Genomic DNA, 26300 nt, shown 5'->3' with positions numbered 1-26300 from the left:
GTCATTTGAGATGAAATGTGCTGTTTGCTATCTAATGCATGACAGATTGTTTCCTAGTAACAAAGCAATATGAGCCACCCTGTGATCCAGTATTGTGTTTGCGGCGAGGTCCTGCTGAGTCTAAAGCAGAAGTTGGTTTAAGCAATGATGTATTATTAATGCCAACACCAAATCCAGGACTATGGTGGCTGCAAACCAAATACAGGCTTCTGACATCCAATTCTCCTGTATTGTTTCTCGTTTGCTTTTTCGCTACATGTTTGGCATTCAAAGAATCAGAGCCATAAATGAGACAAAGAGACAAACACATACTGTGTATAAATAGCATAGTCTGTGATGTAATAATTTCATCAAATTGATAAAATTCACTCTGTTTACATGATCTGTTAATGATTGCACAAATCTATGCCATCGAACAGCATTAAAACAAGTTTTTCTTTAACATTTGATTACGAGCAAATGCACGGCCGCCCATTGTCGGTAATGATCTTGAGTAAAATGCTTGTTAAATCAGGGAGAGATTGGTGGAGACCCTCAATGGATTCACAGCACTCCTCTTGGCCTTTCCTCCGTCCAAGAATTTCGGATCGTAAAGTCTTAATAGTGGCGGCTGATATTCAACTGTTGGTTGGCTGAATGTTTCCAGGGCATTTGCAGATGCTCGGAATAATCTCTTATGTTTTGCTGCAATCTGCTGCGGAGATGGTTGAAATAAATACTTTAAACTAATTAATGTAGGACCAGCTGTTACCAAGCCTTGGCTGGCGTTAGTGAATGCTGATGGCAGAAGAGGGGCTCCTCAAGTCGTGCCGTGTTTGTGCTTGATTTAGGGAGTCACATAAACACGTATTAATTCTGTATGAGGGCCTCATTCTGGGGTTTAACTAAAATGCATGAGAAATAACATTTCTAGGCTTTTTAATAACTAGTATATAATGATTTAAAACAAATGATGTAATGACCTTATAATTAGTTGTATCTTGTAAAATATAATATAATATAATAAAAATATTGCCCATAATTAATTGAATTAAACACTTAAAATAAATGTATAAACCATGATGTATAGCTTATCCCATACCATTTTGTGCTTTGAATGAATAAACAAGAATTTTGAGGTATTTAATTAAATATAAAAAAAAAATATTATTTTATTTTTACAGATTTTCTCATTTAGAATATTTTATCTACTAAAGTCATGAAGTGAATCTATGCATTGAAATATACTGTATAAAAATTAATTTAGTTAAATTATTAGTGTTTTGCACATTAAGTGGGTGTTAGATGACAGGAAAAATGTAATGTAAAAATGGGGGAAATTAGCATGCTCAAAATGGTACACGCATATATTTGTGCATCCCTTGATAAATTGAACTAAACTATATATCAAAAGGCATTAGCAATTCGTTCATGATGCGTTACATCAATAGAACGTGTTATTGAGATATTGTTCTTTGTTCTTGCCATTTAGACAGCCGGAATCATCGTGTTGTGTTCTGTTGGTGACATGGCCTGTGCGTTTTCTCGTTTTGTAGCAGACAGAATGTTGTGAACACTTCTGCTGTGATTGGCAGCCCGCTATGACAGCGTGAAGATAGTGTCAGCGCAGGGCTGTGTGGTTTAAAGTGAGTTATGATAGTCTGTGTGTGCATGTTTGGCCATGTGTGTGTGGAGATGGATTCAGGAGGTTATGAGGCCTTTACGTGTTTGTAGTGATGGATGCAGGCCTATGATAGCCTGTATAAGGCTGTGGCTGTTAAGATGAATGTGGAGTTTTGATGGCCTGTGCGTGCATGTGTGTGTGTGGAGAGAGATGTAGAGTTATGATTGGCCGTGCAGCAGATGGCAGAGGTCTGCCCTAACGGAACTGATGAATGACAGATGATGTCATCAGGGCACTGACGGGCACTGGTGGCTGCTCTCAGGAAGTGAGCAGGAATCTGCTTTACATTTCAGACCCTCTGGACATCTGCTCAGTGTCCACACTCATTCTATTCTCTTTCAGATGCAACTAATATACTTTTAATACTTAAACTAGAAAACTTTTTTTTTTTTTTTTTTTAATTTAGGTAGGTACAGTAGAACTGTAGCCCAGTGGTTTAAGATCGGGAACTATATCAATAATATACAACAAAACATATTTAAATATGAATTTTGAATGATGCATCATCCAATATATTATTACAGCAAATTAATTGAAGCATTTGTTCATTTAGTTTTAAAGCCTCCCTGGTGTCATCTGAATTTTACAAAATCTTAACATGTATATAATTAATTTTAAGATAAAATATATGAAGAGTTCAGATGCAAAAGCATCTAAATGCCATTTGAAATTTTCTTCTTTAATGATGATTTTTATCTAACTTGTATATTTAAGTTCAGTAATTTCACTTAAATGGCAATGATAATTACCTATTAATTGTTATTTAAGTTAAATTACTGAACTTAAATATACAAGTTTGATAAAAATCATCATTAAAGAAGAAAATTTCAAATGGCATTTAGAGGCTTTTGCATCTGAACTCTTCATATGTACTATAGTTCACTCAAATTGAGTGATGGCAGATTTGAAAAAAAAATGTATATGTTTTATTTAATAATGAAAAAAGTAATATACAAATATACAAATAATATAGAAAATAATATGTAATAATGAAAAAAATAATCAGAAAAGTAGACTGCAGCTTATCATTGTGTGTGTGTGTGTGTTTGAAACATTGTCATTAGACTGTAGATTACTAATGCAACTTTAATTCATGGAATTATTAAATAATGAATTAAAATCATTTTTACTGAAAAATCCCCCCCCCCCCAATACTAACAACTAACAAAATAAATAAATAACTCTAGATACATATTTTATTATTATTGCAGTGCATGTGTTAATAGGCAATAGGAACGCCAAGGTCATGGGTTTTAATTCCAAGAAACACATGCTATTAAAGTGTGTTGCATGTTTTGTAAATGGATTTGGATTGAAGTGTCTGCCAAATGCATAAATGTAAATGTAACTGTTTACTACACTATAAAGGGGATTACATTTTTTTTTTTTCTAACACAAGGTACTTCAGATTCCTTTCATTTACCAGCATAATGTTTAATAAGTTGACATGGTGATTAATCTTGGAAAGCTGTTTGTAAAGACATGCTTTACAGTGCTCATCCCAGCGTTTTCTCTCCTTATGACATTCAGCTGGAAGTCCCAGTGGACTAGGTGATAAAATATATACTCTTTAATGTGCCAGCCCCTGTTTTTATTTGTCTGGTAGACATAAAATCCTTTTTTCTTTTATTTCCAGAGGGCTTTAACGGCAGCCCCACCTGTGACATTTTACACCTGCACATTTAAGTGTCAACCATCGACTGAAAGAAAATAAATGATATTTATTTTCCTCCTCTGTTTTGCTCTACCAGGTTCCTCTTGAATCTCTTCCAATCATATTGATTTTTTATGCACCGATTCCTTTGAGGGAGTTAATTCATTTGCCCAGAATGGCATTGCCAGTCTGCTCAGGGGGCGGCAGTAGTGTTGAAACATGGTCAATGAGGGTTCACCACCTTGTGCCATATGGCCTTTGTTGAGAAGCCAGGGCCCTTGATAATCTCAGCTAGCCATATGCATCTGCTTGAGTGCAATTTTTTTTTTTTTTTTTTTCCTATCAGAGAGTTTTCGTGCCATATGGAACGGGTGGGCTTTGTCTCCCAACATATCCATGCCCTCGATGCTACCGAGAAAAACATAATTTCCAAAAATGCAAATGACTATTTCTTAGAAGGGCCTCTCATTTTATTCTGTATGTAAAATCTCTCAAGCATTTATAGCGGCTATAAATACAGAAGCATCAATAATAGAGTGCCGCGTGACACTGACAGAATGGGCTATCAATCATATGTGCTTGATTGGGCATGCTTGTATAGATGTTAATTTTACATCTCACAAACAATCTGGGTGTATAAACACCAATTCAAGAAAATAATGATTTATTTTACAGCACAGTACTACATGAATTGTGTCTTCTGTTGTGCTGAATGCGTATGTTGCTCTGCTTGCCACCAGAAGAAACCCCCATGTGCACGCCGACTGCGAGAGACGGCTATGAGAGGCTGTCGTTTGCAGGTCAGACTTTACCTCCAGGATTCCCCTCACCCTTCCTCTTCCCTGATGGGCTGTCGTCTATAGAGACCCTTCTGACTAACATCCAGGTGAGAGACCTCTCTGTCAGAAGATATTTAACAGAAGGTGAAATAAGTACTTACTTGATCCAGTTCTCACTGGTTGATTCAGATGGTCTTTTAACTACTAATTAGTGAATTGGTCAAATTGGTCAGACTATTCACAAAGCATTAATAAAATGATTGACGACAAAAAAATGTGTTATGTTGGGACCAACAAAGGCTTTCAGGCTGGTTCAGGCAGGGTAAGACTCAATTTCCCTCAAATGGACATTTGAAAATGGTATCGAGTGTTGAGTTTTAAGTATAAGACATTCAAAGAAACTTTATCTGAAATAAATGTTCAATAACCACATTGTTGAATTGGACTTCTCAGTATTTAGTTATAAAAGTAAAAAAAAGAGGTCATAATTGAGTAATATGATTCCAATAAAATGTTTCCCTTGAATTTTAGCAGGCTATCTGCTATTTGCTATAGTAACGATCTATTTTAGCCCACTGTGGACGGGCCAGCTGACACATGTCACGATCTTATCACGTCATGTGTCATAACACAGTGAACACCAGTGATTCTGAAGATTACACATAATGGGAGGAGATGACACATCAAGTCGTTTATCACAATTTATGGCAGTCTAAAGCCACTGGAAAATATTGTGAATGGAGGCTGATGTGCAGCGATATTAGCATCATGCTTGAGGTTAAGTCAAACATTCATACTGTAAGAAATATTCATGCTGTTTACCTTTAATTATTTAGAAGATACTTTTATTCAAAGCAACTTTCAAAAGAGGAAAACAAACAATTTCCAATATTGATAATAAGAAGTTTTTTGTTTTCTCGAGCACCAAATCAGCATGTTAGAATAATATGCATCAAAAAACAATTACTTTTAATAAGATGTGCCTTTTTTGCCTGTGGGAGGTGTGTAAAAAAGTTAATATACTAGTTTTCTGGGTGCTCCTCCAGCTGATGTTTTTCCCCATCAAAACAAATGCACAGCCGCATATATTCACCGCGACTCCCTTGATCACCACTGTGGTTGGCATGCAAGTGAGACCCAGTCAGAAAGATGAATGTAGTTGATTAACACCACCTCTGAGACTAATGATGTGGGTACAGTAAGGGGAGTGAGAGGTTTGCTCATTGCTCTTGTGATATGGCCATCAGATCTATCGCGTTGCTTTCGGCCCCATTGTTAATTAGCAGGACTCAGTTCAGTCAGTCATCTTTAATCATGATTTCAGGGTAATGTTTTGATTGAACATTCACACACAAATCAACAAAACGAACCCAAGCAGAAAATTGAGATAAAGCAACTTAGTCTAAATTGGGGTCATACGAAGGAACAATTAGTATGATATAGCCCATTGCATTTGGCTTAATTGCATGTGTACAGGGAATAATTGTTTTGAAATGGTCACCGAGCTATTTGCACGACAAATACCTTTTTAAGTGTTGTTTTGAGACAAAGCTGGTGTTAAGTTCAAGATTTGATCGCTCTTATACGATCTTCTGCTTCACAAACTGACAAACAGAAATTATAGTTTAATTAAAGCTTATATTGTGTCCATGACATGTTGCTGTATGAAAAATAAAGCATTCATATAGCTGATTGACTCCTGAATAGGTGTGTGTGGACTTTGTATAACGTGAGTTTGTCTCCTGCTGCTGCTGAAGGGTTTGCTGAAGGTGGCAATTGATAACGCCCGCGCTCAGGAGAAACAAGTGCAGCTGGAGAAAACAGAGCTAAAGATGGAGCTGTTTAGAGAGCGAGAGCTCAGAGAAACCCTGGAGAAACAACTGGCTGTCGAGCAGAAGAACAGAGGTGTGTATTACACACACACAAACCTAACAAAGAGTACACACAATTTGTATATCACCTGTAGTTTGATTCTTGGTTATAGAGAAATTGGTACCGCTTCCTTTTACAGTACAGTACTTGCAGTGTACTTACCTAGAAAGTACTGGATAATATAAGATAAGTACATGGAACAGGGGTAGGTTTAGGGGTAGGTTCAGGGTTAGTACTAGTTATTACCCATAATTGTAGTTACTAAAATAAGTACATAGGATTTACATGGGTAACTGGAATGTAAAAGGAAGCGTTACCGAGCAATTTAATGAAAAAAGGCAAAACCTTTTACGGTACTATTTTAGAAATTATATTTTGCCCCATCAGTTATATTTATAATTGGAATTTTTGTCTCACTACAAAAATATAACAGGTCCCATCTTTTAATGTCAACTGCTTTATTTTAATCAGCTTAATAAAGTATTCTCAGTTGGACTAATTACATTGAGGACTTATCTATAAAATTAAACCAACAGAATTTTATGTGATAAAATGTATAACTAGATACATTTCTGAGTAAAATGTGTGTTGCTGTCGTTGTGGCTCGTTTCATGGTATTGCTAGTCAAATGCTAATATAGGTGATTACAAGATTGCTAGGCAGTTACTAAAGGTACTCTGGGTAAGTTTTGCAATAATGCAAAAGCAACCACCATAATACCGACCCCCAGGTTTGACATGCGGGACCAAAAACAGTATGTATATCGTGGCCACAAATTATCAATTTGTTCCCACAAATAAGACTGTATGTCCCAAATGTTTGTTCCCTTATTTTAAGTAAATCCAGTGCCCTGTGCATGTTATAATAATTTGTCCCATTTTACTAAATTGTGGCCACATTGGAATAATTTGTTCCCTTGTTTTAATTAAATCAAACATATTAGTTCAATTTGACCACGATTTACTACAACAATTGAATTAATTAAGTCATAGGAACAAATTCTAAACTCTTTCTCCGCCATTGACGGAAATTTCCTAGCCTGACGTCGTCATGCTCAGATTATAGTCAGAATATGAGTCTGATACTGCTCCATTAGGCTCTGATTATGAAGCGTTTCAGCCAGGAAAGGAAATGCCTCTGCACTAGATTGGATAGACCTACAACCAGAGCGACTTCTCTTGATTGCGGTTTTCTGCTCCTCTTTTAAAATGAATGCACTGTCAATATAACAGACGCAATGGCAGAATCTACACATCTCAATTCTTCAGCGGCAGCCATTCTTTCTTGTAAAGGAATTCAACCCGAGCCCTCTTTGGTGACGTGGATTATTACGTTACTGTTGATGATCGTATAAAGCCCGCCCGAACAGTTTGATTTGGCCGAACAGCTCTGGTTCAAGCATAGTTGCTCCACCGAACTGACGGACAGAAATGCCATGAAACTTTTTTCCGTTTGGAATTTTTTATGTTATTGTACTAAGATCCTCACCCTATGTCTTTTTTTACTTTTCTTCTTCTATGTTCTACTGGTCTATCAAGACAAATACAACTGCATGCTCGTTGATTTATGCATTTATCGATTGAACTTGAATTCTCTATATTAATGAAATATAATAATAATAAAGTTCAAGTTCAGACCAAACTTCCCGACCTCAAATGTTGTGGGCGGGCTAAGTTCGGCTGGCATCCATTTTCACTGTTATATGGTATTAGACATCTTATGAAAGATAACAAAATCTCCTGATCAAAACACAGGTAAGGAAGAAGCCGAAACAAGCGATACATATGTAAGCAGATGCATATTTAACACTAGAAGTGCCAGAATTCCAAAACTACTAGAACGGCCACAAACGGTCATTTTGACCGTTAGATTCAAAACAGTGTTTATTTCTTTGACGAATAATTTTCGTAATTATTTTCGTCAACCACATTTTTTCAAAGACGGAAACGAGACGATAACTAAATAAAAACTAGGTTTGAATGACAAAAACTATGACGAAAATGTGACGATATGCGAAGCGGTCAATAGGCTAATAATAATAATAGGACTAGCAGAACTAGTGAACAGCCCATGCAGCAAAACAAACAGCGCAGGACAGGGCAGCAGAGCTCACCAAGATCATCCGATATGAATTGAACATCTGGATCCACCGTGTCTGATGATAGCAGCCGTCTCTTTTTCCTTGATGTGAACTCTGACTCTGAATCACTCTCTGATGATATATAGCCTATAACGCAAGTATTGATAACTTTAGTCTGGTTTTGTTTGCATATTTCTGATCAACAACTAATGTAGAAATTATTATAAAGCAAACACCACTACAGAGGTGACCGGACGGACCTTTCTGTTGACAGTTGAGAGAGAGACCACGATCAACCGCGGGATATTTAACAAAAAAAATATCGCGAAATTCAGTGCGGTCAATATGACCGTCTATGGCCGAAATAGGTAAATATGTTCATTTGTTTTGTTTTGCCTTACGTTTACGTAACTTAATTTATATGAAAATCATTTTAAATGAAAATACAGGCAATTTTAGGAAAAGTCAGGTACCAGCAGGATTCTATTATTTTTTTCAACAAAGTTATTGTAGATATAAAATTCAAAACGGTCAAAATGACCGTTGTGGCCGTTCTAGTGTTAAAGTAATGCGACCATCAACATTAAACAGCACTAAACTGTCTAATGTTAGCCTACTGAGTGATATGTCAACCCAAGAAGGCATAGGACTGTGGAAGCTTTGGGGGTGTTTATAGACTCGATCTACTTCATCTATATTTTGAACATCGTTCGGAATCCAATCTTGGGTGCATTTCCCGAAAGCATCGTTAGCCAACTATGGTCGCAAGTTCCGTCGTTATCTGCATAGTTTAACGATTCGGTGTTTCCCGAAACCATCGTTCCAACTGACATTCGCAAACAGCATCGCAAAGTTATATGGTTTGAACGACAGCTCTCAACCTGTAGTTAGAGGCATCGTTTCTATATTGCATGACATTTGGAGGTAATAAATCATTATCTTGAGCAAAGTAAGCAAGCTGACATTCAGTACAACCGTGCCTTTTATTTAGAATACATACAAACGTAATTTGACGTTTTGACGTAACGTGTTTGAAGAGTGCGGATGTGCGAACGTGCTCTACTATGTAAGAACGAGCCAAATATTGAGTCTGATAACTGAGAACAATTAGACATAGTCCTCAGATGACATGTCTGTAATTTATATTAACAAATCTAGCGTTAATTGGATCTCAAACAGTTTCATTAAGAGTAGTTATTACTCCACCACGTGCCAAACCAATGGGGTTGAACGATATTTTGCGACAGTGGGTTTCGGGAAACAGTCGTAACTAGCTAGTTGATTTTTCCAACGATGCATGGTACTATGGTAGTGAAACAGTGAACTACGTCATTGTACGGGAAACGCACCCCTGGATGTCGTCTTTGAAAAAACTTGTTTTTCTCAGCTTTTTGCTCAAAATTTTACTTTTTTTCCTTCCCGCATTCAAGTCTGCATATTAGAATGTTTTCTGAAGGATCATGTGACTGAAATAATTTTAGCCATCAGTTTTTCATCAGAGACTTTTGGTGGCCTTTTTTTGTCTTGGGCTTATAAGCCATAAACCAACCACCCACAAAAAAAGTACATCTTTCCAAAACCCAAAAGAACAATTTGTGCAAAAGGGCATTAAATTAACCTGAACATCCATGTTACAAACACAGTTGTTAATTACAAGCACACAAAACAAAGTAATAGAGACAAGGTCATAAATCGAGCAGAATAAGGCATATTCACATTACGATCAATACAAAGCACATATTGATTATGTGTGCAGACATGCTTTTGGGAATACAGTACATTACAGTAACTACATACATAGACAATGAAAATGAAAGATATACTGCACAAAGCTTTCAATCGAGTGAATGTGGTTGAACTCATGGAAATATGAATAAGTAATGTATATGTTTCTAAATGAGCCACAATATTTCTCGAGGGAAGGCCATGATTGGACTACAGATTGATAATAGTTTAGCTAATAATTTTCAACTCTCTTTGAGATTAAAAGTGATATGTGTATTACAGATGGCCTCTAGTTACATACTCTATTTTACTTTATTATTGCATGAACATATAATTACGAATCTACAATTTTGGCATCAATAAATGATTAAAAAAAGTGTTTTTGCACAAAAGTATTGTTAAGTGTGATTTAATAGTCTCATATTCTATGTATTTATCCTACATAATGAATCAAATTGAGCTTATTAAGCCAGTTTCCTTATAAATGTGCCTACAACCCTCCAGCTTTCTTCTGTTTAATATTCAGCGTGCCTCTCTCCTCTCCTTCTTTACAGAAAGTTTCCCTTAACCTCGTCTCATTGGCATTTTAACCTAGGTTAATCCAGGTTATCGCTGGCTCAATTATTTCGCTAACGACACAGTCAATTTCTCATTGAACATTTTTTCAGCTGCAACTTTTCTATGAATATTTCCTCACTGACCGAGTTTGAAAAACCAGCCCTCCATCCTTTAATCCAGCTCTGCAAATGACTGGGGTCCTTGACTGCTGCTTTTCTGCGTTCTTTGCACACAGCGATCATTCAGAAGCGATTGAAGAAGGAGAAGAAAGCGAAGAGGAAATTGCAGGAGGCACTGGAGTATGAGTCTAAACGACGAGAGCAGGTGGAGCAGACCCTGAAACAGACATCACCCACAGAAAGTCTCAGATCACTCAATGGTGAGACAACTTACCTGTCTAACGCTGACATACTTCAGTTTGTTAAAGGGTGTATTTTTGCCATTTCATGTGGATTCCTAGATATGGAATTTGCAATGTTGATAAAGGTCACTTCATGTCAAATATATTTGATTCATTTGCTGAGAATAATCATATGCTTCAGATTACTACAAAACGAAACCTTTACATCGGGTTGTTCATTGCAAGGGTTTATTTCGGGATAGTGACCCGGTAGACTACATGATCCAAATTAATACACACCTACTGACCAAAAAAAAAAAAAAAAGGAAAAGAAAAGAAACATATATGGCCATCAAATATTAAGTAAAATAATATTATGAAGAAGCAGAAAAAATGCAATCATAAAAGAGATTTGAAGCTTGCACATTTATCCAGAAAGTGTGTTTGGGATAAATTGTACTGTAAACAGTGGTCATGATAACATTTTTAACTGCAAAAAAAAAAAAAAAAAAAAAATCTGTATAATAAGCTGATTTAAAATGTGAGAGCTTTGCAATATGATGAAGTGTGCGATAAAAAAAAAAAAAAAAACATAAAAACAAGCATTTTCTTTTCCAAATCTGGTTCATTCTGAGTGTTTGCTGTCAAAGTATTTTGAGCAAAGTGTTGTTAAATTTTCTAAAATTAAATCAAAACCACTAAATGTTTTATCTTTTTTGTTAAATTAAACAATGCTTCGATAAAATAAAATATAAATATAGTATGAACATAAAAAAAAATTAAAATGCTGCTTTGTCATATAACTGAAATAAAAAGTGCTAAAATGACTAAAACTAATATCAAAATAATTAAAACGGAATAGAGATGTGAAAATAGCATTAAATTATAAAAGCACATAACAAACATTAAAATTAAACATAAAAAGCTGATTCAAGATATTTTTAAATTCTAGAAAAGCATATAAATAATATTGAAATAACACTGCATTTTTATTACATCCTAAAAGGTTTCAAATGTTGAATGAAACAAGTATAGTCTACATCTGTACCAAGCAAGATTTATAAGATCAGGGTAACATGTGGCGAAATTCCCTGTTCAGTATTCATAACACTGCTCATCCATTGGTCAAAACGTTGCCCTGACCCGAGCTATCTGGCTGAGCACATTCACCCGTCACGAAAAACGAGGCTAGAAAACTTTCCTAATTAAGCACAGATGTCATGGATGTTTAATCGTCATTATCTTTTCATTTTGCCAGACTCGTTGACCCAGGAGATAGAGACTGACCGCAGCAGTGGCAGAACAGATGCTGAGAGGACAATACAAGGTACGTGTTTTTCAAGAGACTATAAATCTGGGCTCAGCTCCGGTATATGAGCCTCGCTTTAACTCGGCCTGCTGTTCATGCATGCAGCCTGCCATCTGGGCCGCAGATCCTACAGTTCAAGACAAAGGTCAAGATCTGTGAAGAAAACATTTCTAGACAGAGAAAATATTTGAAATTATGACAGTGGCATGGTTTGCTGAGTTGGAGATTTGAAGGAGTTTGATGAGATATTAAACTAGGAACGAGGAGAAGATTAAACATTAAACAAGCCCACTGAGTCAATTAAAATTGTACTTTTGTTTTGAAGTTTTTACCAGCAGGGATGTATTAAAATATTATTAAAGAGATAGTTCAACCAAAAAAAAAATGTTATATTATTTCATCATTTACTTCTAAACCTGTATGAATTTCTTTCTTCTGTAGAGCACAAAATGTATTTTTTCTTCTCATGCAATGAAAGTCAATGGGGTCCAATTTTGTTTTGTACATGTTTGACTTTCTTTATAAATGTACCTACTCTATAATAGACAGATTATATATATGGAGGTAAAGGTTAATTTTATATGGATAGAATCTTTGAATAGAAGATAGACCCCCTTGACAGTAAGACCTTTTCTGTTGTGTACCTCAGAGGCCAATCCAATTTAATGAGCATAATAAGAAGTTTCATTATCTGAAGATGACCCACAGTGGAGCACAACACACCCACTCAAATAAATACACACGCACTTTATTGGTTTATGGGTATTTATGGACCCGGTCTAGTCTGGTATCGTTTCACAGAAAACCACGTGTCCATTTGCGAACGTTTCAGTCACACTCTTTTAACTACACCTTAAGTGTTAAGTCGCTCATCGCTCTGATGTCTATTTTAATTGTACCCAGCAGCACATGTGATACAAAAAAAAAAAAAAAAACGTCGTCTTGAGTGGTCTCAATTTCCCTTTGAAAATAGTGTGTGGAAATTGCTATGAAATGTGGGAAATGGCATTTTAATACCCCGTCGCAAGTAAAAGCCCCGTAACCCAGTTTGATTAGCCTAGTTAATTTTTTGTGTGTGTGTGTGAAGGAAGTTTTTAGTAAAAATAAATGGAGATCCAGTGCAAGGAGTATGATTTTGCCCAACTAAATCGAGTGACATTGACTTGATGAACAGGAAATTATTCTTTTTTTTCACAGCGTATAATGTCATTAGCATTATGATGGTTCTCATGTCTAAAGATTAATAATTTTCCAGCATTAATTGCTAAAGTTGGAATAAGCATGGAGGGGAGAGAAACGTGTTCATCACTACTTGATTTAGTCAGTAGTTCCTTTGAGCAGACATATTGGGAAATTTAAGATATTTAGGTCATATGATCTGGAGAAAAACAGTTTTTACTGACAAGACTGTAGTTATTGCTCCTCAAGATGCAATCATTTCATAGGTTTTATGGTCAGTGCCCTTGAAGAATTGACTTAAAAAACTGGCCACGGGAATTGTGTATGTATTAAAATAGCGTGTCTGTTCAATTATTTCTGTGTTCATGTCATGGTTACTGTGGACTACAACCAGTGTGGCATAATTACTCTTAAATGGCAAAAACATAAAAAAAGGGTGCTGATAAATTACACTTGCATATGAGGGAAAAATTCTATTCCAATCTGTATACAAAAAGAAAACCGAGACGTGTTATAATTTCAGCACTTGGCTGTTGGGAAAAAAAAATAATAATAATGAGAGCATAATTTCAGAGAACTAATTATTTCTATTTGTCTTTTGTCACACTCTGTAATTCTGCTATATTAACACTGTCTGTGTTTATTAATTGCTTTTCCAGTGTTTTGAATCCATTCCAAGAATAAGCTTGACTGTTTTTCCTGGCTCCTTGCTTCTGGGAGCACATCTCGCCACTAATTCCTTCTGATACCGAACATAATATCTCCCCGGTATCTCTTCCCGATGCTCAGCACGCGCCTCTCGATGTTTTCTGCAAGTTTACACGACCCTGTGAGGGGAGATAAAGTTTTTTTTGGTTTTTTTTTTTTTTGTTGCAAGATTAAACATCAAAACAGTTAAAGTGAAATTAAAATTAAATGAATGAATGTCACTGAAGCAAAAAAGGCAGTAATTAATGGTTCCCTTAATTGTCTTCATAAAATATTTGCATGGGCATAATTTGCATAATTTACATGTATTAATTAATCTTTCAAAGGAATTTTATGCTGAGAGAAGCCAAAAATTCCTTTGTTTTATTTAGTATCTAATGAAATATTTATCCTCTTTAATGAACTTTTCATCTTGATTTGAATATAAAAATGCCAAAGTTTTAACATATTTTAATGAGGGGTTCTTTCATAAAACAACATGGCAGTCATTCGATTTTTTCCACTCAAGAAACATTCCTGTCACTGTCTGCACACGCTAGTTTAGCTACACTCCATTTGACCCAGAATTAATATGCTAATTTGTACATTTAAGATTAGCTTTCTGCTTGTTTTTGTTGTCGTTTTTTGCATGTTGTTTAAATTTGACTGGTATTTTAATATTTTTATTGTATATTTTCTAAATAATTTAGGATAATAGTTTTGGGTTTTTTAGGGTTAGGGTTAGGGTTTGCTGTTATTGTCTGATTTCAAAATACTGTCTCCAGCACCAAATATGGTGCAATCTGATAAATGAAGGCAATCAAAATCACATGCATTTATCACGATTTGAATAAATATGTATATAGCATTTATATAATGAGGTAGATAATGTGGATGAAGCTCTTAAAATGCCCTGTGAGCTTAGAGCGATAGAAATGATTATGTTCAATATTTATCAAGATCACAATATTAGCCCTTTTAAACCTGAGCCGGGTCAATGGCAAAACGCATACAAAATAAGGCATGTTTCCAGCTCCATGCGCAAGCTGCAATTAATCAATGTTCATCAGATTACTGGATTCACATGAATCAATATGTATAAATTTCAAAGTTAAATTAAATCACAAAGCATAGATTTAGGAATGTATGTCTAATAGTAGAAGAAAAAAAATACTTATTCTTTTTTTTTTTTTTTTTTACATAAAATCAAAATGATTTTATATCTGTGTTATCTCTGTGCAATCCCCCAAAAAGGCATGATATAAATAGTATGGCAACACAAATACACTTAAAAAAGTTATATGTTGGCTTTATTTTTTTTTTATTATTATTATTATTTTTTTTTGTCAATAGTTTCCACATAACTGAATTACGTTAAACAAACATAATTTGTTCATGTAACTTCAACATCATGGAATTAAGTAATTTTAAATTACCCAATTTAAGTAGTCTCAACCTGAATTTTTAAAGGCTTCCTGGCATGATTGAGGCATTTTATTATATTAATTCATCCATTTATATTTCATTTAATTAAATTGATAGACTATAGCTAGCTATTTGCTAGCAGTAGCACATAGCATCTTGAATGCTAAGATTTACGCTTCTTCCTCCAAATCAATAGAAAATATTGAAATCAGTCGACAGCCAAACAAAATGCTCCACTCTTCTCCACAATGGTAACCCACTGTAATTTAAATGGTTTAATAATTCCAATGACATTAACATTAAACACTATTACACTATCAAGTCTTCTCCTTTTCTAAATTTCTCGAAAAAAACAAACAAAAAAAAAACATAACACTTAATTTTACCATTTATTCTCTCTTAATTTAACCATATGCAAAGCATGCTGGGAACTAAAAGAACTGCCCAGTTTCAGTTAATGCAACACAAATCAATCATGTAATCCAACACAAATGGATTAAGTAAACTTAAGTTGTACATATATTTAAGCAGATTGAACACAATAAAATTAAGTTCGGGCAAAATGGCAGTTGTCTCGCACTATACTGCCACCCTCTGGATGTACAATTTTTTTTTTACTTTACTTTTAGACAATGCGTTAGGATTTTGTACTGTTAAGTTGAGACACAATTACTCAGACCTTAATAGAAAAGAAACATTTCAAGTCAAAAAACACAATTATTATAAGTAAACTTTATTATGTAAAGTGCACAACCTTCCTAGGTCCTCATTTTTTTTAGTGTGTGTACAGTGGATACAGTATCTGTCACATCAAATCTCGTTTCAACCAATTCCAACACGGAGCAACCTCGATTAGTCCGAACTTTTGCTTATCGGAATATCATTTTATTTGCACCGACTAAGAGAGAAAACACTCCTTAAATGCAGTGATGCAGCATTCCCGGACAGAGGAAATGTTCTGGTAATGAATGTCAAACAAGCTTCTGAGCCATGCATGCTTAACAGATGATTTTACCGGAAGAGGCAAAGAGACCTGCCACCTATTCAGGCATGCACTTGCCAATGAAGGTTCGCTGGAAATGGACAAAGCTCATACATGTCAAAAAATTAATTACAAAATAAAGGCTGCTATTTTTGTAATATTCCAATTATGCATATAAAGTGTCAATTGTGAAGTGCCTTACATCATGAGGGCAATATCATGTTCTTTAAATGTGACATACATTGATCCAGGGTTCACAAGGTGTAATTTGTGCAATTGCATTGCATCACTGTTACTTATCATTGCTTTTCGTCTCTGTTCTGTTCTGTATACTTACTGTGTCTCTCCCTCTATCAATAGCAGATGGAAGACTCTTTCTGAAAACCACAGTGATGTACTAACAGCATGGTGTTGAAGACTGGCAGCGTGTATCGTATGAAGATTCTCCAGAGTCCCTTCGCAGGGTAATTTAGTTACAGAAACAGGTCAATCGCTCGTAGAGGTGCATCAAGGGTTTATGCTTGGCCCGATGTGGAAGACGAATTGTGTTCGAATGTAGTATTACGACTCTTATTCTCAATGATATAAACGTTATATAATGCCAGATGTGGGAATGGATATGATGAGTTGGCGAAGGTGACAATTTGAGCACAGTAAAATGTACCATTTGGTACACTCGATGATAATATTTACAACAAATTCACAGCACTGAAGATTTTTTATACTGTATTTAAACCAGCGAAAAAGCTTCGAAAAATTAAATCTGATTCAGAGGTTTTGTTTTGTATTAAAAAAAGGAAGAAAAAAAAAGAACATAAATCAATGTCATAACTATTTGCCAAGATGTTAAGGATCCAAACTTGGAGAAGAACCTCTGAAAATGTGAATTTGAATATATGTTGATCAACAGAAACGACTAATATTTGCTTTTAATGTTTTCTAAACTAGAAGAAAAAAACAATCAAGTTTCATTTCTATCATTATTGTATATACAGAAGATAGGTTAACTCACTCACTTTGGTATTTGTATATAATGTTAAAAGTTGGTATTGTGTATGCAGTAGATCTATTAGAAGAACAATGCCAACGTTTATATTGAATTTATAGATTTGTTTTGTTTCTGAGCCATCATTCTTTCAATTCGCTGCCACTATGGTGAGGAAGCATGCAGGCATGTAAATGTGTTGTCCTGAATTCATGTTATTCAATAAATACTTAACTGTGCTGAACAAATGTACTGTACTTAGGGTTTCTTCACTCACATCCAGTTAAAGTTGATAAATGCTACTGTCTTATTCACTGCTAAATTTTGAATCTGAAGCGTGTATGGATTGATTTCAACTTCAGTTTATGGAAAAGTTGCATAGCCAAATATTACCCATCATTATTACACTCAATTTGGTGTATTATTTTCAGTGATTACCCCCTTTAAATAGTATTTAATGCGTCATACTAAACAAAAAAAAAATTATTATTCTTTTCAAAAGCTTGTCAATATCAATAACAGGCAACAGGTTCCCATCGAAAAAAAAAATACAGAATTTTAATAAAAATAATAATTTTATCCCTTTTTTTAATCTAGATAAAAGCGGACGGTAACTGGAAGATAATTATTCATAATTGCCTCATGTGAATAATTTTTTGTGTGTGCAAATTGCAGAATTCTAGTAATTTTTTAAACGATTATAGACTTAATTTTTTTATTGCTTATTTTTAAAGATGTTTGAGAAGATTCTCAAATCATTTGACAGATTTGTTTAACAATTGCCAGCAAAGATTGCAAACATCCACATGAGTCCTTCACACATTTAACAGAAAACAAAAATCAAGTTATCATAGCAATCCCAAACTATCACATTTGAATAAAGAATGAAACAATTCAGCCAGATGACTTTAAAATTACACTGTGCTAATTAATGATAACGTTGAATATATTAAATTATATATTTCAGGCGTTTATTGTACCAAGTAGATAATGATGATGATGATGATGATGGTGATGAGGCACTTATTGGATAATCAAGAATGAATATATGCATTGAAAGGATCCTCTATCAGATGGACGTATCTAATGTTATGGGGCAGCTATTTAATACTATAATCATAGACATTATTTTGTCACACATTTGTCCTCAGTCTGTAACAATTCCAATGTTTATTGTGTTAAACTACATGTTAACGTATCTTTTACCTCATCAATGAGGACTTGCCTTTTAGTTTCTTTTTATGTGATGTGAACACTGTAGCAAGATTTATGGACATATTGTTCCTTATTTCTTTCTATGGCAGTAAAGGAAACAAATATTGAAAGGATGTCATGTTTTAAAGTGATTTTCCCTCTTTTCTGATCTTGTCTCCTGTAATGGTATGTAAGAGTGTGTGCGTGTGTGTGTGTTTGTGTGTGCACGCGAGAGTGCGCGTGTATGTCCGAGTGCGTTTCTGCACACATGCACTGAAGTGTATCTGTGCAAAGTTGCATGAGTGTGTGTCTGTTTTCTATTCTATGGTGTTATATATGGTAATAAAATATTTGTGAGTCAATGATTATTAGACTAAGCTCTTTTGCGAATGAATCACTTTGTCATTGTAAACAACTTCAGAGAGAAATACACACTGTTTGTGGTGTGACTTTACCATCAATGTGTTTAATGCAGATTTTACTCTGGTTCAGTCCAAAAAGCATTTCCAATTGTATCCTAATAAAGAGATTGTAAATTTTCAGCTGCAGAACGTCACGTATGATATTATGTATAGCTGTGTGCTTATATTTTAATCTGAAGGGCAATCAAAATTGTTCATGGTTGAGTTGTAAAACATGTGTTACTGAGCAATGACAATATCTAGCAGTATAAAATCACTCATGCTTAGTACAGTGAACACACTGCTCTACACAACACACGACTGAGGAATAATATCTTTCATTCATTCCAGCTGAATGGGCACAATATTCCTGGGAAACGCCACATATTCAAAATGTGAATGGAGAGAGAAGGAAACAAGAAGAAACTTACATCTCTTTGTATAATTTAATTACTTATTGATAAACTGTTAGGATTGAGCCAACCAGGGTCACTCGTGTCATGCAGTGCATTTTCATGCTTCCATCATATACAGTTGTGAATAAATTAAATCACAATTTGTAAAGATGGAAATCATATGAGTTTTCTTTTAATATCACAATAATTTTAAATGTCCGTGGCTCTTTCTAAGATGAACCTATTCATTTTTACTTAATCTAATCAAAATGTTCAAACCAAACATGTCTTCTTGGTATCATTTTAATCGGTAAGCATTTCATAAATTTGCCCCTTTCCACTTTCTAGATCTAGATCAAAGAAAAAAAGGCAATTCCTTGACATCTTAACATCTTTCTTTAACTATTAGCAATGGATTTGATGAATCATGTTTTTCTGTTGCATTAGCTGGTTTGTCTCATTTTAAAACATCAAATCAAATCATAGAAGTACCAAAATCAAGATTACCTTCAAGTTGACACCCTTTATTAAGGTCATGCTGAGCAATTTGTTAGTGATTTTTGCCAAATTTCATTTTAATAATTCTGTTTTATTTCATTGTTTCAGGGACGTGCAGCACAGGGGGTTGCTCAGGTTGCCCGGCCAACTGCCCATATGCTTTTCTCGACTCAGGTTGCCCTTCCGAGGAAAAAAAATCGTACAATGGATGTAGAATTTCACGTAGGCCTAGACAAAAAAATAATATAAAAATCGCAAAGCCTCATTCACTTCCATTCGGGCACTGAAAGGGAAAGTCAAACTGTTTACGTGGCTGCAGTGCCGCACGCGACCATAGACTGCATGCGACCGGTGTGTATGGCAAGGCACCGCAAATTACTCAGGCCGCGCCTCGTGTCGCGCGCTAAATGTGTACGAAGTCCATGACAAAATGAAGCGAAACTATCCTTCTCGTCACGAAAAGAGGAAGAAGAAAAACATGAGAGTGAATTGCGGGAACAGCAGTCAGGTAAACGTGTGTTCTCTCCTCTCTAGTTTGATGTCAGCAAAGTTTGATGGTTTTGTCTTGATCTGGGCAGGCAGTGCATCTCTTGCATCACTTTTTGCCTGACAAAAGTGAGAGTAAAATACCATTATTTATTATTGTTTTTATTTATATTTGTTTTTTATAAACGACAAAGTGCAACAACAGTGTTTGTTTACTACAGCTCGGAAAACATAACCGCGTCGCGTGTGTTGCGTTCATATGCGCATGCACGAAATTAAACTCGCATTTTTCAAGCAGAAATGTGGAGACCAGAAATACTGTATAATACGTGAATGATGGCACTCCCAATCAAAGTACACATTATAAAGACACTGATTATCTAGTCTCAGTGTAGTTAAAAACTCTAAACAACTGCACTAATTATGCAAGATAGAAACCAATGTATTGGCAATTGACATTGATTGAGTATTGATTTATAGGCTATATTGAATTTAAAATGATGATTAGCTGGACATTCTGGTCAATATGAATGCAAATCCCTCAGTAAATAACAATAAATCAAGATTTGCTTCAACATGCATAAAAAAAAAAAAAAAAAAAATCATAGGCTATGATTCCGAAAAATACCCAGGCTGTAGAGTGAATCAAAATTAATCCCAAAAGCCAAAGTTCAGGGTTGTACTTTATTATTTTCTTCTTATTTATGTTTACGTTAATATTCACTTGTTATCTTAACATTCTATAAAAATGCTTTATTCAGTAAATATTGTTTGTTTGAACCTCATTCTGTTCTATATTGTTGTACTTGTTCTTTGACTGTTTTGTTTAAAGGAGGGAGGATTGTATTGGGCGGTATTGAGTGGCAATGGCAAATGGTTTACATGGCTCACGGCATCACAGATCAGGTAGGGCCCCATAGCAGAATTTTGCTTAGGGCCCCAGGGGGAGTTCAGGATTGCCAAAAAAGGATTGTATTTTTTCCCGAAATCTAAGCGTTTTTTATTTTTTCGAGTTTTTCCATTCAATCCAGATTATTTCTTTTCAAATAAATAAATAAATAATAATAATTAAAAAAAAACAATAAACAACAATATGAGGAACTCTTTTGCTCATTTGTCTCATCTCTGACATTTTGCAATCTTTATAAATAATAATAAGACCATAAGATGAGGCATTGCGTTTGGACATAAACACGGCCAGATAAGGCAATTTGGAAGGTGACAAATTCAACTGAATATATTCCTTCATATAGCCCGTGAGGAGGAGGGGGGGGGGGGGGGGTGCCCTTTTTTCAGGTCAGAGCAACTGCCCCTCAAAATTCCTGTGCACGTCCCTGCATTGTTTTGCCATAATGATCAAGTTACTGTACAATTAGACTAATACAACGCCTGAGCTTGACCAGAACATATTTCTAAAAGTTTCATACATCTTAAATACTGCAGCACAACATTAGCCTGCGTCTTCAAGTTGCAGAGCTCAGAAGTGCACAACTGAAATGACCCATGAGAACTGTTTGGCTCAGGAAACTGTTTTCCGATGCAATGCAGCTAATTGATATTAGTGTTGTTTCAAATTTATAAAAGCTTAGGCAGAATTGACACTGAATGACAATTTCCTGTCGTAAGCAATTCTGATGGAAATGTGTTGACACAGCACGGCCGTGCACAGGTCCATTTTGCATGCTTTTGAAAGCGTGGCTGTAACAGAGAGGCTTCGAGATGAATAATTGACTGGTCACTGCATAATTCAACACAGCATTGTAAAAATTCAAGGTCTGGAACGTTTCATGTTTTTCTTCTTTATTGAAAATGAGGTTAAAGTTTCTATCAACCTTGGAAAAACTACATATAAAGTGGCAATCAATGGTGACTGTAATTCTAGTTTGGCCCTTTCACGAGCATAAAAGGTTTCTGTCGCTCACCGGTGAAATTTGAACTGTTAGGGTTTGATGCAGTAAGAAGCCACAAATGTGCTGTCTATCAAATTGTGTGTGTTTTTTTTTTTTTTTTTGTCTTCCTGCTTTGTATTTTAGTAGACAGAGATCAGCATTGTAGCTCCAGCATTGGCTCTCTGAGTTTCATATATATGCTGTTTCTCCTCTCTCTCAGACAGAAATATACAGTAGTTATGAGCTGTTTGATGTCTTGTTCTGCCCCAGCTATTTAAGCGAGATTCACCCCTCCAGCTAGATGTTTCATATCACTGCACATATTGTAATAAATTCATTTCAGTTAGAACATGACTTTGAGGCACAAAGACCAAAATATCCAGGGTGCTGTAATCGCGTCCCGTGTCGAGCACATTTATAACAAGCGTTGCTCATTCCAAACATGGACCGTGTCAGTGTCATCATTTTGGTGTGTGTGTGTGTGCTTTTCTAATGTCAAGTGTGCAAAGACATCCTCCAGGTGATTATTTCCCAGTCTTTTCATTGCTAATACCACCATACCCAAGATAATAATATCGGTCGATTTGTTTTGTGCAGATACAGTAACTGCAATGAATCCACATGTTCAGTGCTATTTACTTTTCAAAGACTGGTACCATGACCTTTCACCTGTTTTTTAGATGCAAAACAAACACAGTAATGGCATTCCTGACTAAATCAATGTTTCTGAAAGAATCATTTTTTGAGAATGATTAAATAACTTTTTCATATTGTTTCATTCTTAAATGAATCAAGAGGCTTCCCCATGCAGAGAATGGGTGGAGCTTTACGTAATCAGTGGAGCTATAAATGGTTCAACAAAAGGCTTGTTCGACTTCATGCAGCTCTGCGCAGATCGGTCGGTGCATGGCGGTTAGAAATTTTGTCCGACTCGATGCAGCGCTGACTCCACATCTGTGACGTATACCGCGAGAGCGATTCGAGAGTAGCCGGAGGACTCTGATGACAACACAGCTGTTCCACAATTCGCCGGATTCACCGCATAACAACGATCACGTGCGTTTCACATTTATTATCACACCTTTAGTTCCACTAAAACTCAGAAATCGTTTTTTTTTTTATATATCAGTAAATCATTCTATAACAGTAAATCAGTTTTATAACAGTAGTCTTTTCATGTTGTCGCTATGTTATATTGTGTCATGTTTATCAAAATAAAACTGATTAAAAAACCCATTAGGTGCACACAGGTGGAGCTGGTCTAGATTAAGCTCCACCCATTACTTCGAGAGAGGGGGAGCTGGGCGTAATTTGGCTCAGCAATAGAGTGCCGAAATGATGACGTCACTTTGTAGGACAACTCAGAAGCTATAGCGGCGCATGGGTTCCCTCGGTCGAAAAGCTATGCATTTTCCCCATAGACTTTTGGAAAATCGTAAAAAATAAGATCTGTGTTTAAAAAAGAGTTGTGACCCTTGCAAGTTAATCCAAAATTTATACATTTTGAAGCCTATATAAAGATTTTAAAAAACACACAGAGTTTAAAAAACCACAAGCAGATTATAACCGTGTGTTTTATGTCATAGATCAAAACGTGAAAACATTTAGAGCCTTTGTTCACCACAGACCTTATTTCAGGCGATTTAGCAAAAAAATCATTCAAAAATCCCATAGGCTTTAGAGCGAGGGAACCGGGAGTGCTAAATGCTAACTCACTTCCGCGTTTTGGCCTACAGAGTGACGTAGTAACTTCGGCACTCTATGAGCACCACTGGGTGCTATATAGTGGGTGAAAAAGAGTAAGCCTATGTGAGAAAAGAAGTATGTTCGTATTCACAGTACTCATAAAAGAGTAGACAAGAGGAACCCTGAAGTGTGCATACGATGGACACTTGGGAAAGGATTTGTGAATGGCAGTGAACCACTATGACATCATGGGAAATCTAGTACATCTGCATTACATTCAAACTACACATATTCATACTATATAAAACATGTTTTTAAGTGCTCGCAAAGTAAATACTACGTATTCAAAATAAGTACCTACTCAAATGAATATGCGATTTCGGACGCAGCCAATGCTTCGGAGAAATTCTGACTTGTTGTCAGTCACTTATTGCCACCTACTGGTGTATTAATATAACGAGTCACTGAAAAACGATGCGCAAATAGACAAGAGTAAAGGCCATTGCACACTGAGTCCGAAATTCGCATCCGAAATTTTCGCACGTTAAAAAAAAAATCGACCTCACGTTATGTCAATCATGCTTGAACAACGCCTCCGAAACTTTCGTCCGTCATAAAAAAATTCGGATCGGGTTCGATTTTCTGCGTTTTTCGCATCCACAGCCAGCATTTTGAGAGTTTTTTTGACAATTCAGGGCCAGCTGGAGCTCATCATTGCACATATGAATAGTGCTTTCAGTTTCGGTTTTCAATTCGATCAAGTGTTCTCTTCTCTCGATTGGATTATGAAAGGAATAATCCTCCGCTTTCAATCAGATTGAAATTTCGGATCGATTAAAAGGTGTGATTGAGCAGCCAATTTGATAACTAATGTAGGAGGTGCTTCCTCTCGGCGCAATTTCAGGATTGGCTGACGCAAACGCAATTATTTTTATTCTCTTTTCAATAAGAGAGAGGGCAACAAGCTGTACTATCTGCTTAACGAATTCATTTTTGTATTTTTGCGGGGGGGGGGTTTCCCGCAAAGGTTTAATAAATATGCATCGGACTCCGTGTGCAAGGTTTCTGTGTGTGACGAATTTGTAGGCTGACGAACACGAAAAAACGCATACGAAAATTTCATACTCCGTGTGCAATGGCCTTTAAACAAATATTAAAAAGTCAAAGGTTTTCAGTGCTCTTGGAACGCCACTTTGCTAATCAAATTCGAGAAGCAGAACTATAATATTAATGACCTCCAGGTCCTTGAGTCTTCAAACACAATGGACGCCTGATGTGCAAGTTGCATTAATGAACAAATTAAAACACTAACTATATGAATAATGCTTTTTTCATTCAGGTCATAAAAAAGATAGTGCTAATAGCATTTGAACAAGCTGCCCACTTTTATCTAAACCAGTTCTAAGTTTTGGGTTTGTTGATGCTTTTATTTTATTTTAGACAATAATTTCCCTCGCAAGTCTGGGATGCAGCATAATGCCTATTTCAGATTTTAGTGGTCAGACATAATTACTCATCCTCATTTGACATTCAGCACAGTTCATAACGTAAAAACGTATCAAAGACTCACCAGCCATGTGACTGTTCTTCATCTGCTCATCTTTGAGTCGGCGAGGAAGGAAATCGTACAGGCTTGATTGAACACAAGATAGACTTAATGTCATCTAATCAGAAAGACCATTATGTATTAGTGGAACCACCAAACAGAATTATCTGACAAGGGGCAGGCCACATTATCTAAATTAACATTTTGCAAGCATGAACATGCAAGGCCACAGTGGAAAATGAAAGGCTACAGGAGAGCGGCCTGCATTTAGACATTCGGGCAGTAATTATTAATTTATGCTTGTCTGTGGTCTTAATGAAAATGAAAGCCAGGAGAAGAGAACAGGGAAGGATAATGTGCCGTGAAATTGAGTTTCATTTGTTCGGGGGCCACCTTTTAACTTTTCCTTTCTTCCCAGGAAATGAAACCAACCAGAGTTCTTGTGTGTTTTTCCTCTGTGAACCCCCCTCCCCCGACACAACCAACCAACACACCTCTCCAGCGCAGACATAGACAATCTCTTGACCTCTGTAAATATCCTGTCTACCTCTGTAATCTACTTTATAGAGCCCTGCTTCAATGACCATTATTTCTTCTTCAATAACAACTGCTCATGTTAGCACTTTGTGCTCTGCCAACTGATACTGAACGCAACCTGTAACAGATTGCACAATGATACAACCAATGAACAGTTAGGCGATGTCAGATATAGATAATAAACTGGGTGTTTCATTTTGTTTATTTATGAATATGCACATGCAACTTCCATTTGGCCCTTTTCTAAACCGTTTCACAGTCTACTGCACTTATATGCCTACTTGAAGAACAGTATGTGACAAAGTATTTCCGAATTCACAGTAAATGTATGTGAATTATCATATAGGCTACTTCTTCCAGCTAGATTCTGATGTGTGCAAACGCTGGACACTTAACTAACCGACGAGGCCACGGTCAAGGATTTGTGAAT

At 35.8% G+C, this 26300-nt stretch overlaps 1 protein-coding gene across 6 annotated transcripts in view; it reads left to right on the top strand.

Moving 5' to 3' along the window:
* The window catches only part of dachd (dachshund d), a 115812-nt gene extending 96233 nt beyond the window's left edge, over positions 1–19579 (top strand). For 3 of the 6 annotated variants that reach the window (XM_039655384.2, XM_039655382.2, XM_039655378.2), the window contains 5 exons: positions 4058–4203; positions 5854–6001; positions 10567–10710; positions 11930–11998; positions 16614–19579. In XM_039655384.2, coding sequence (XP_039511318.1) covers positions 4058–4203; positions 5854–6001; positions 10567–10710; positions 11930–11998; positions 16614–16654 — 548 coding nt within the window. In that variant the 3' untranslated portion in view covers positions 16655–19579. The remainder of the gene's footprint in view (positions 1–4057; positions 4204–5853; positions 6002–10566; positions 10711–11929; positions 11999–16613) is intronic. The other 3 variants (XM_039655383.2, XM_039655381.2, XM_039655380.2) reach the window with 2 other exon arrangements.
* Positions 19580–26300: the final 6721 nt, after the last annotated feature.

The sequence above is a fragment of the Pimephales promelas genome, chromosome 7 (assembly GCF_988280905.1).
Source record: "Pimephales promelas chromosome 7, fPimPro1.hap1.1, whole genome shotgun sequence".
NCBI classification, from domain to species: domain Eukaryota; kingdom Metazoa; phylum Chordata; class Actinopteri; order Cypriniformes; family Leuciscidae; genus Pimephales; species Pimephales promelas.
The sequence above is the reverse complement of the archived record's forward strand: the minus strand, read 5'-3'. Positions and strand labels throughout refer to the sequence as shown.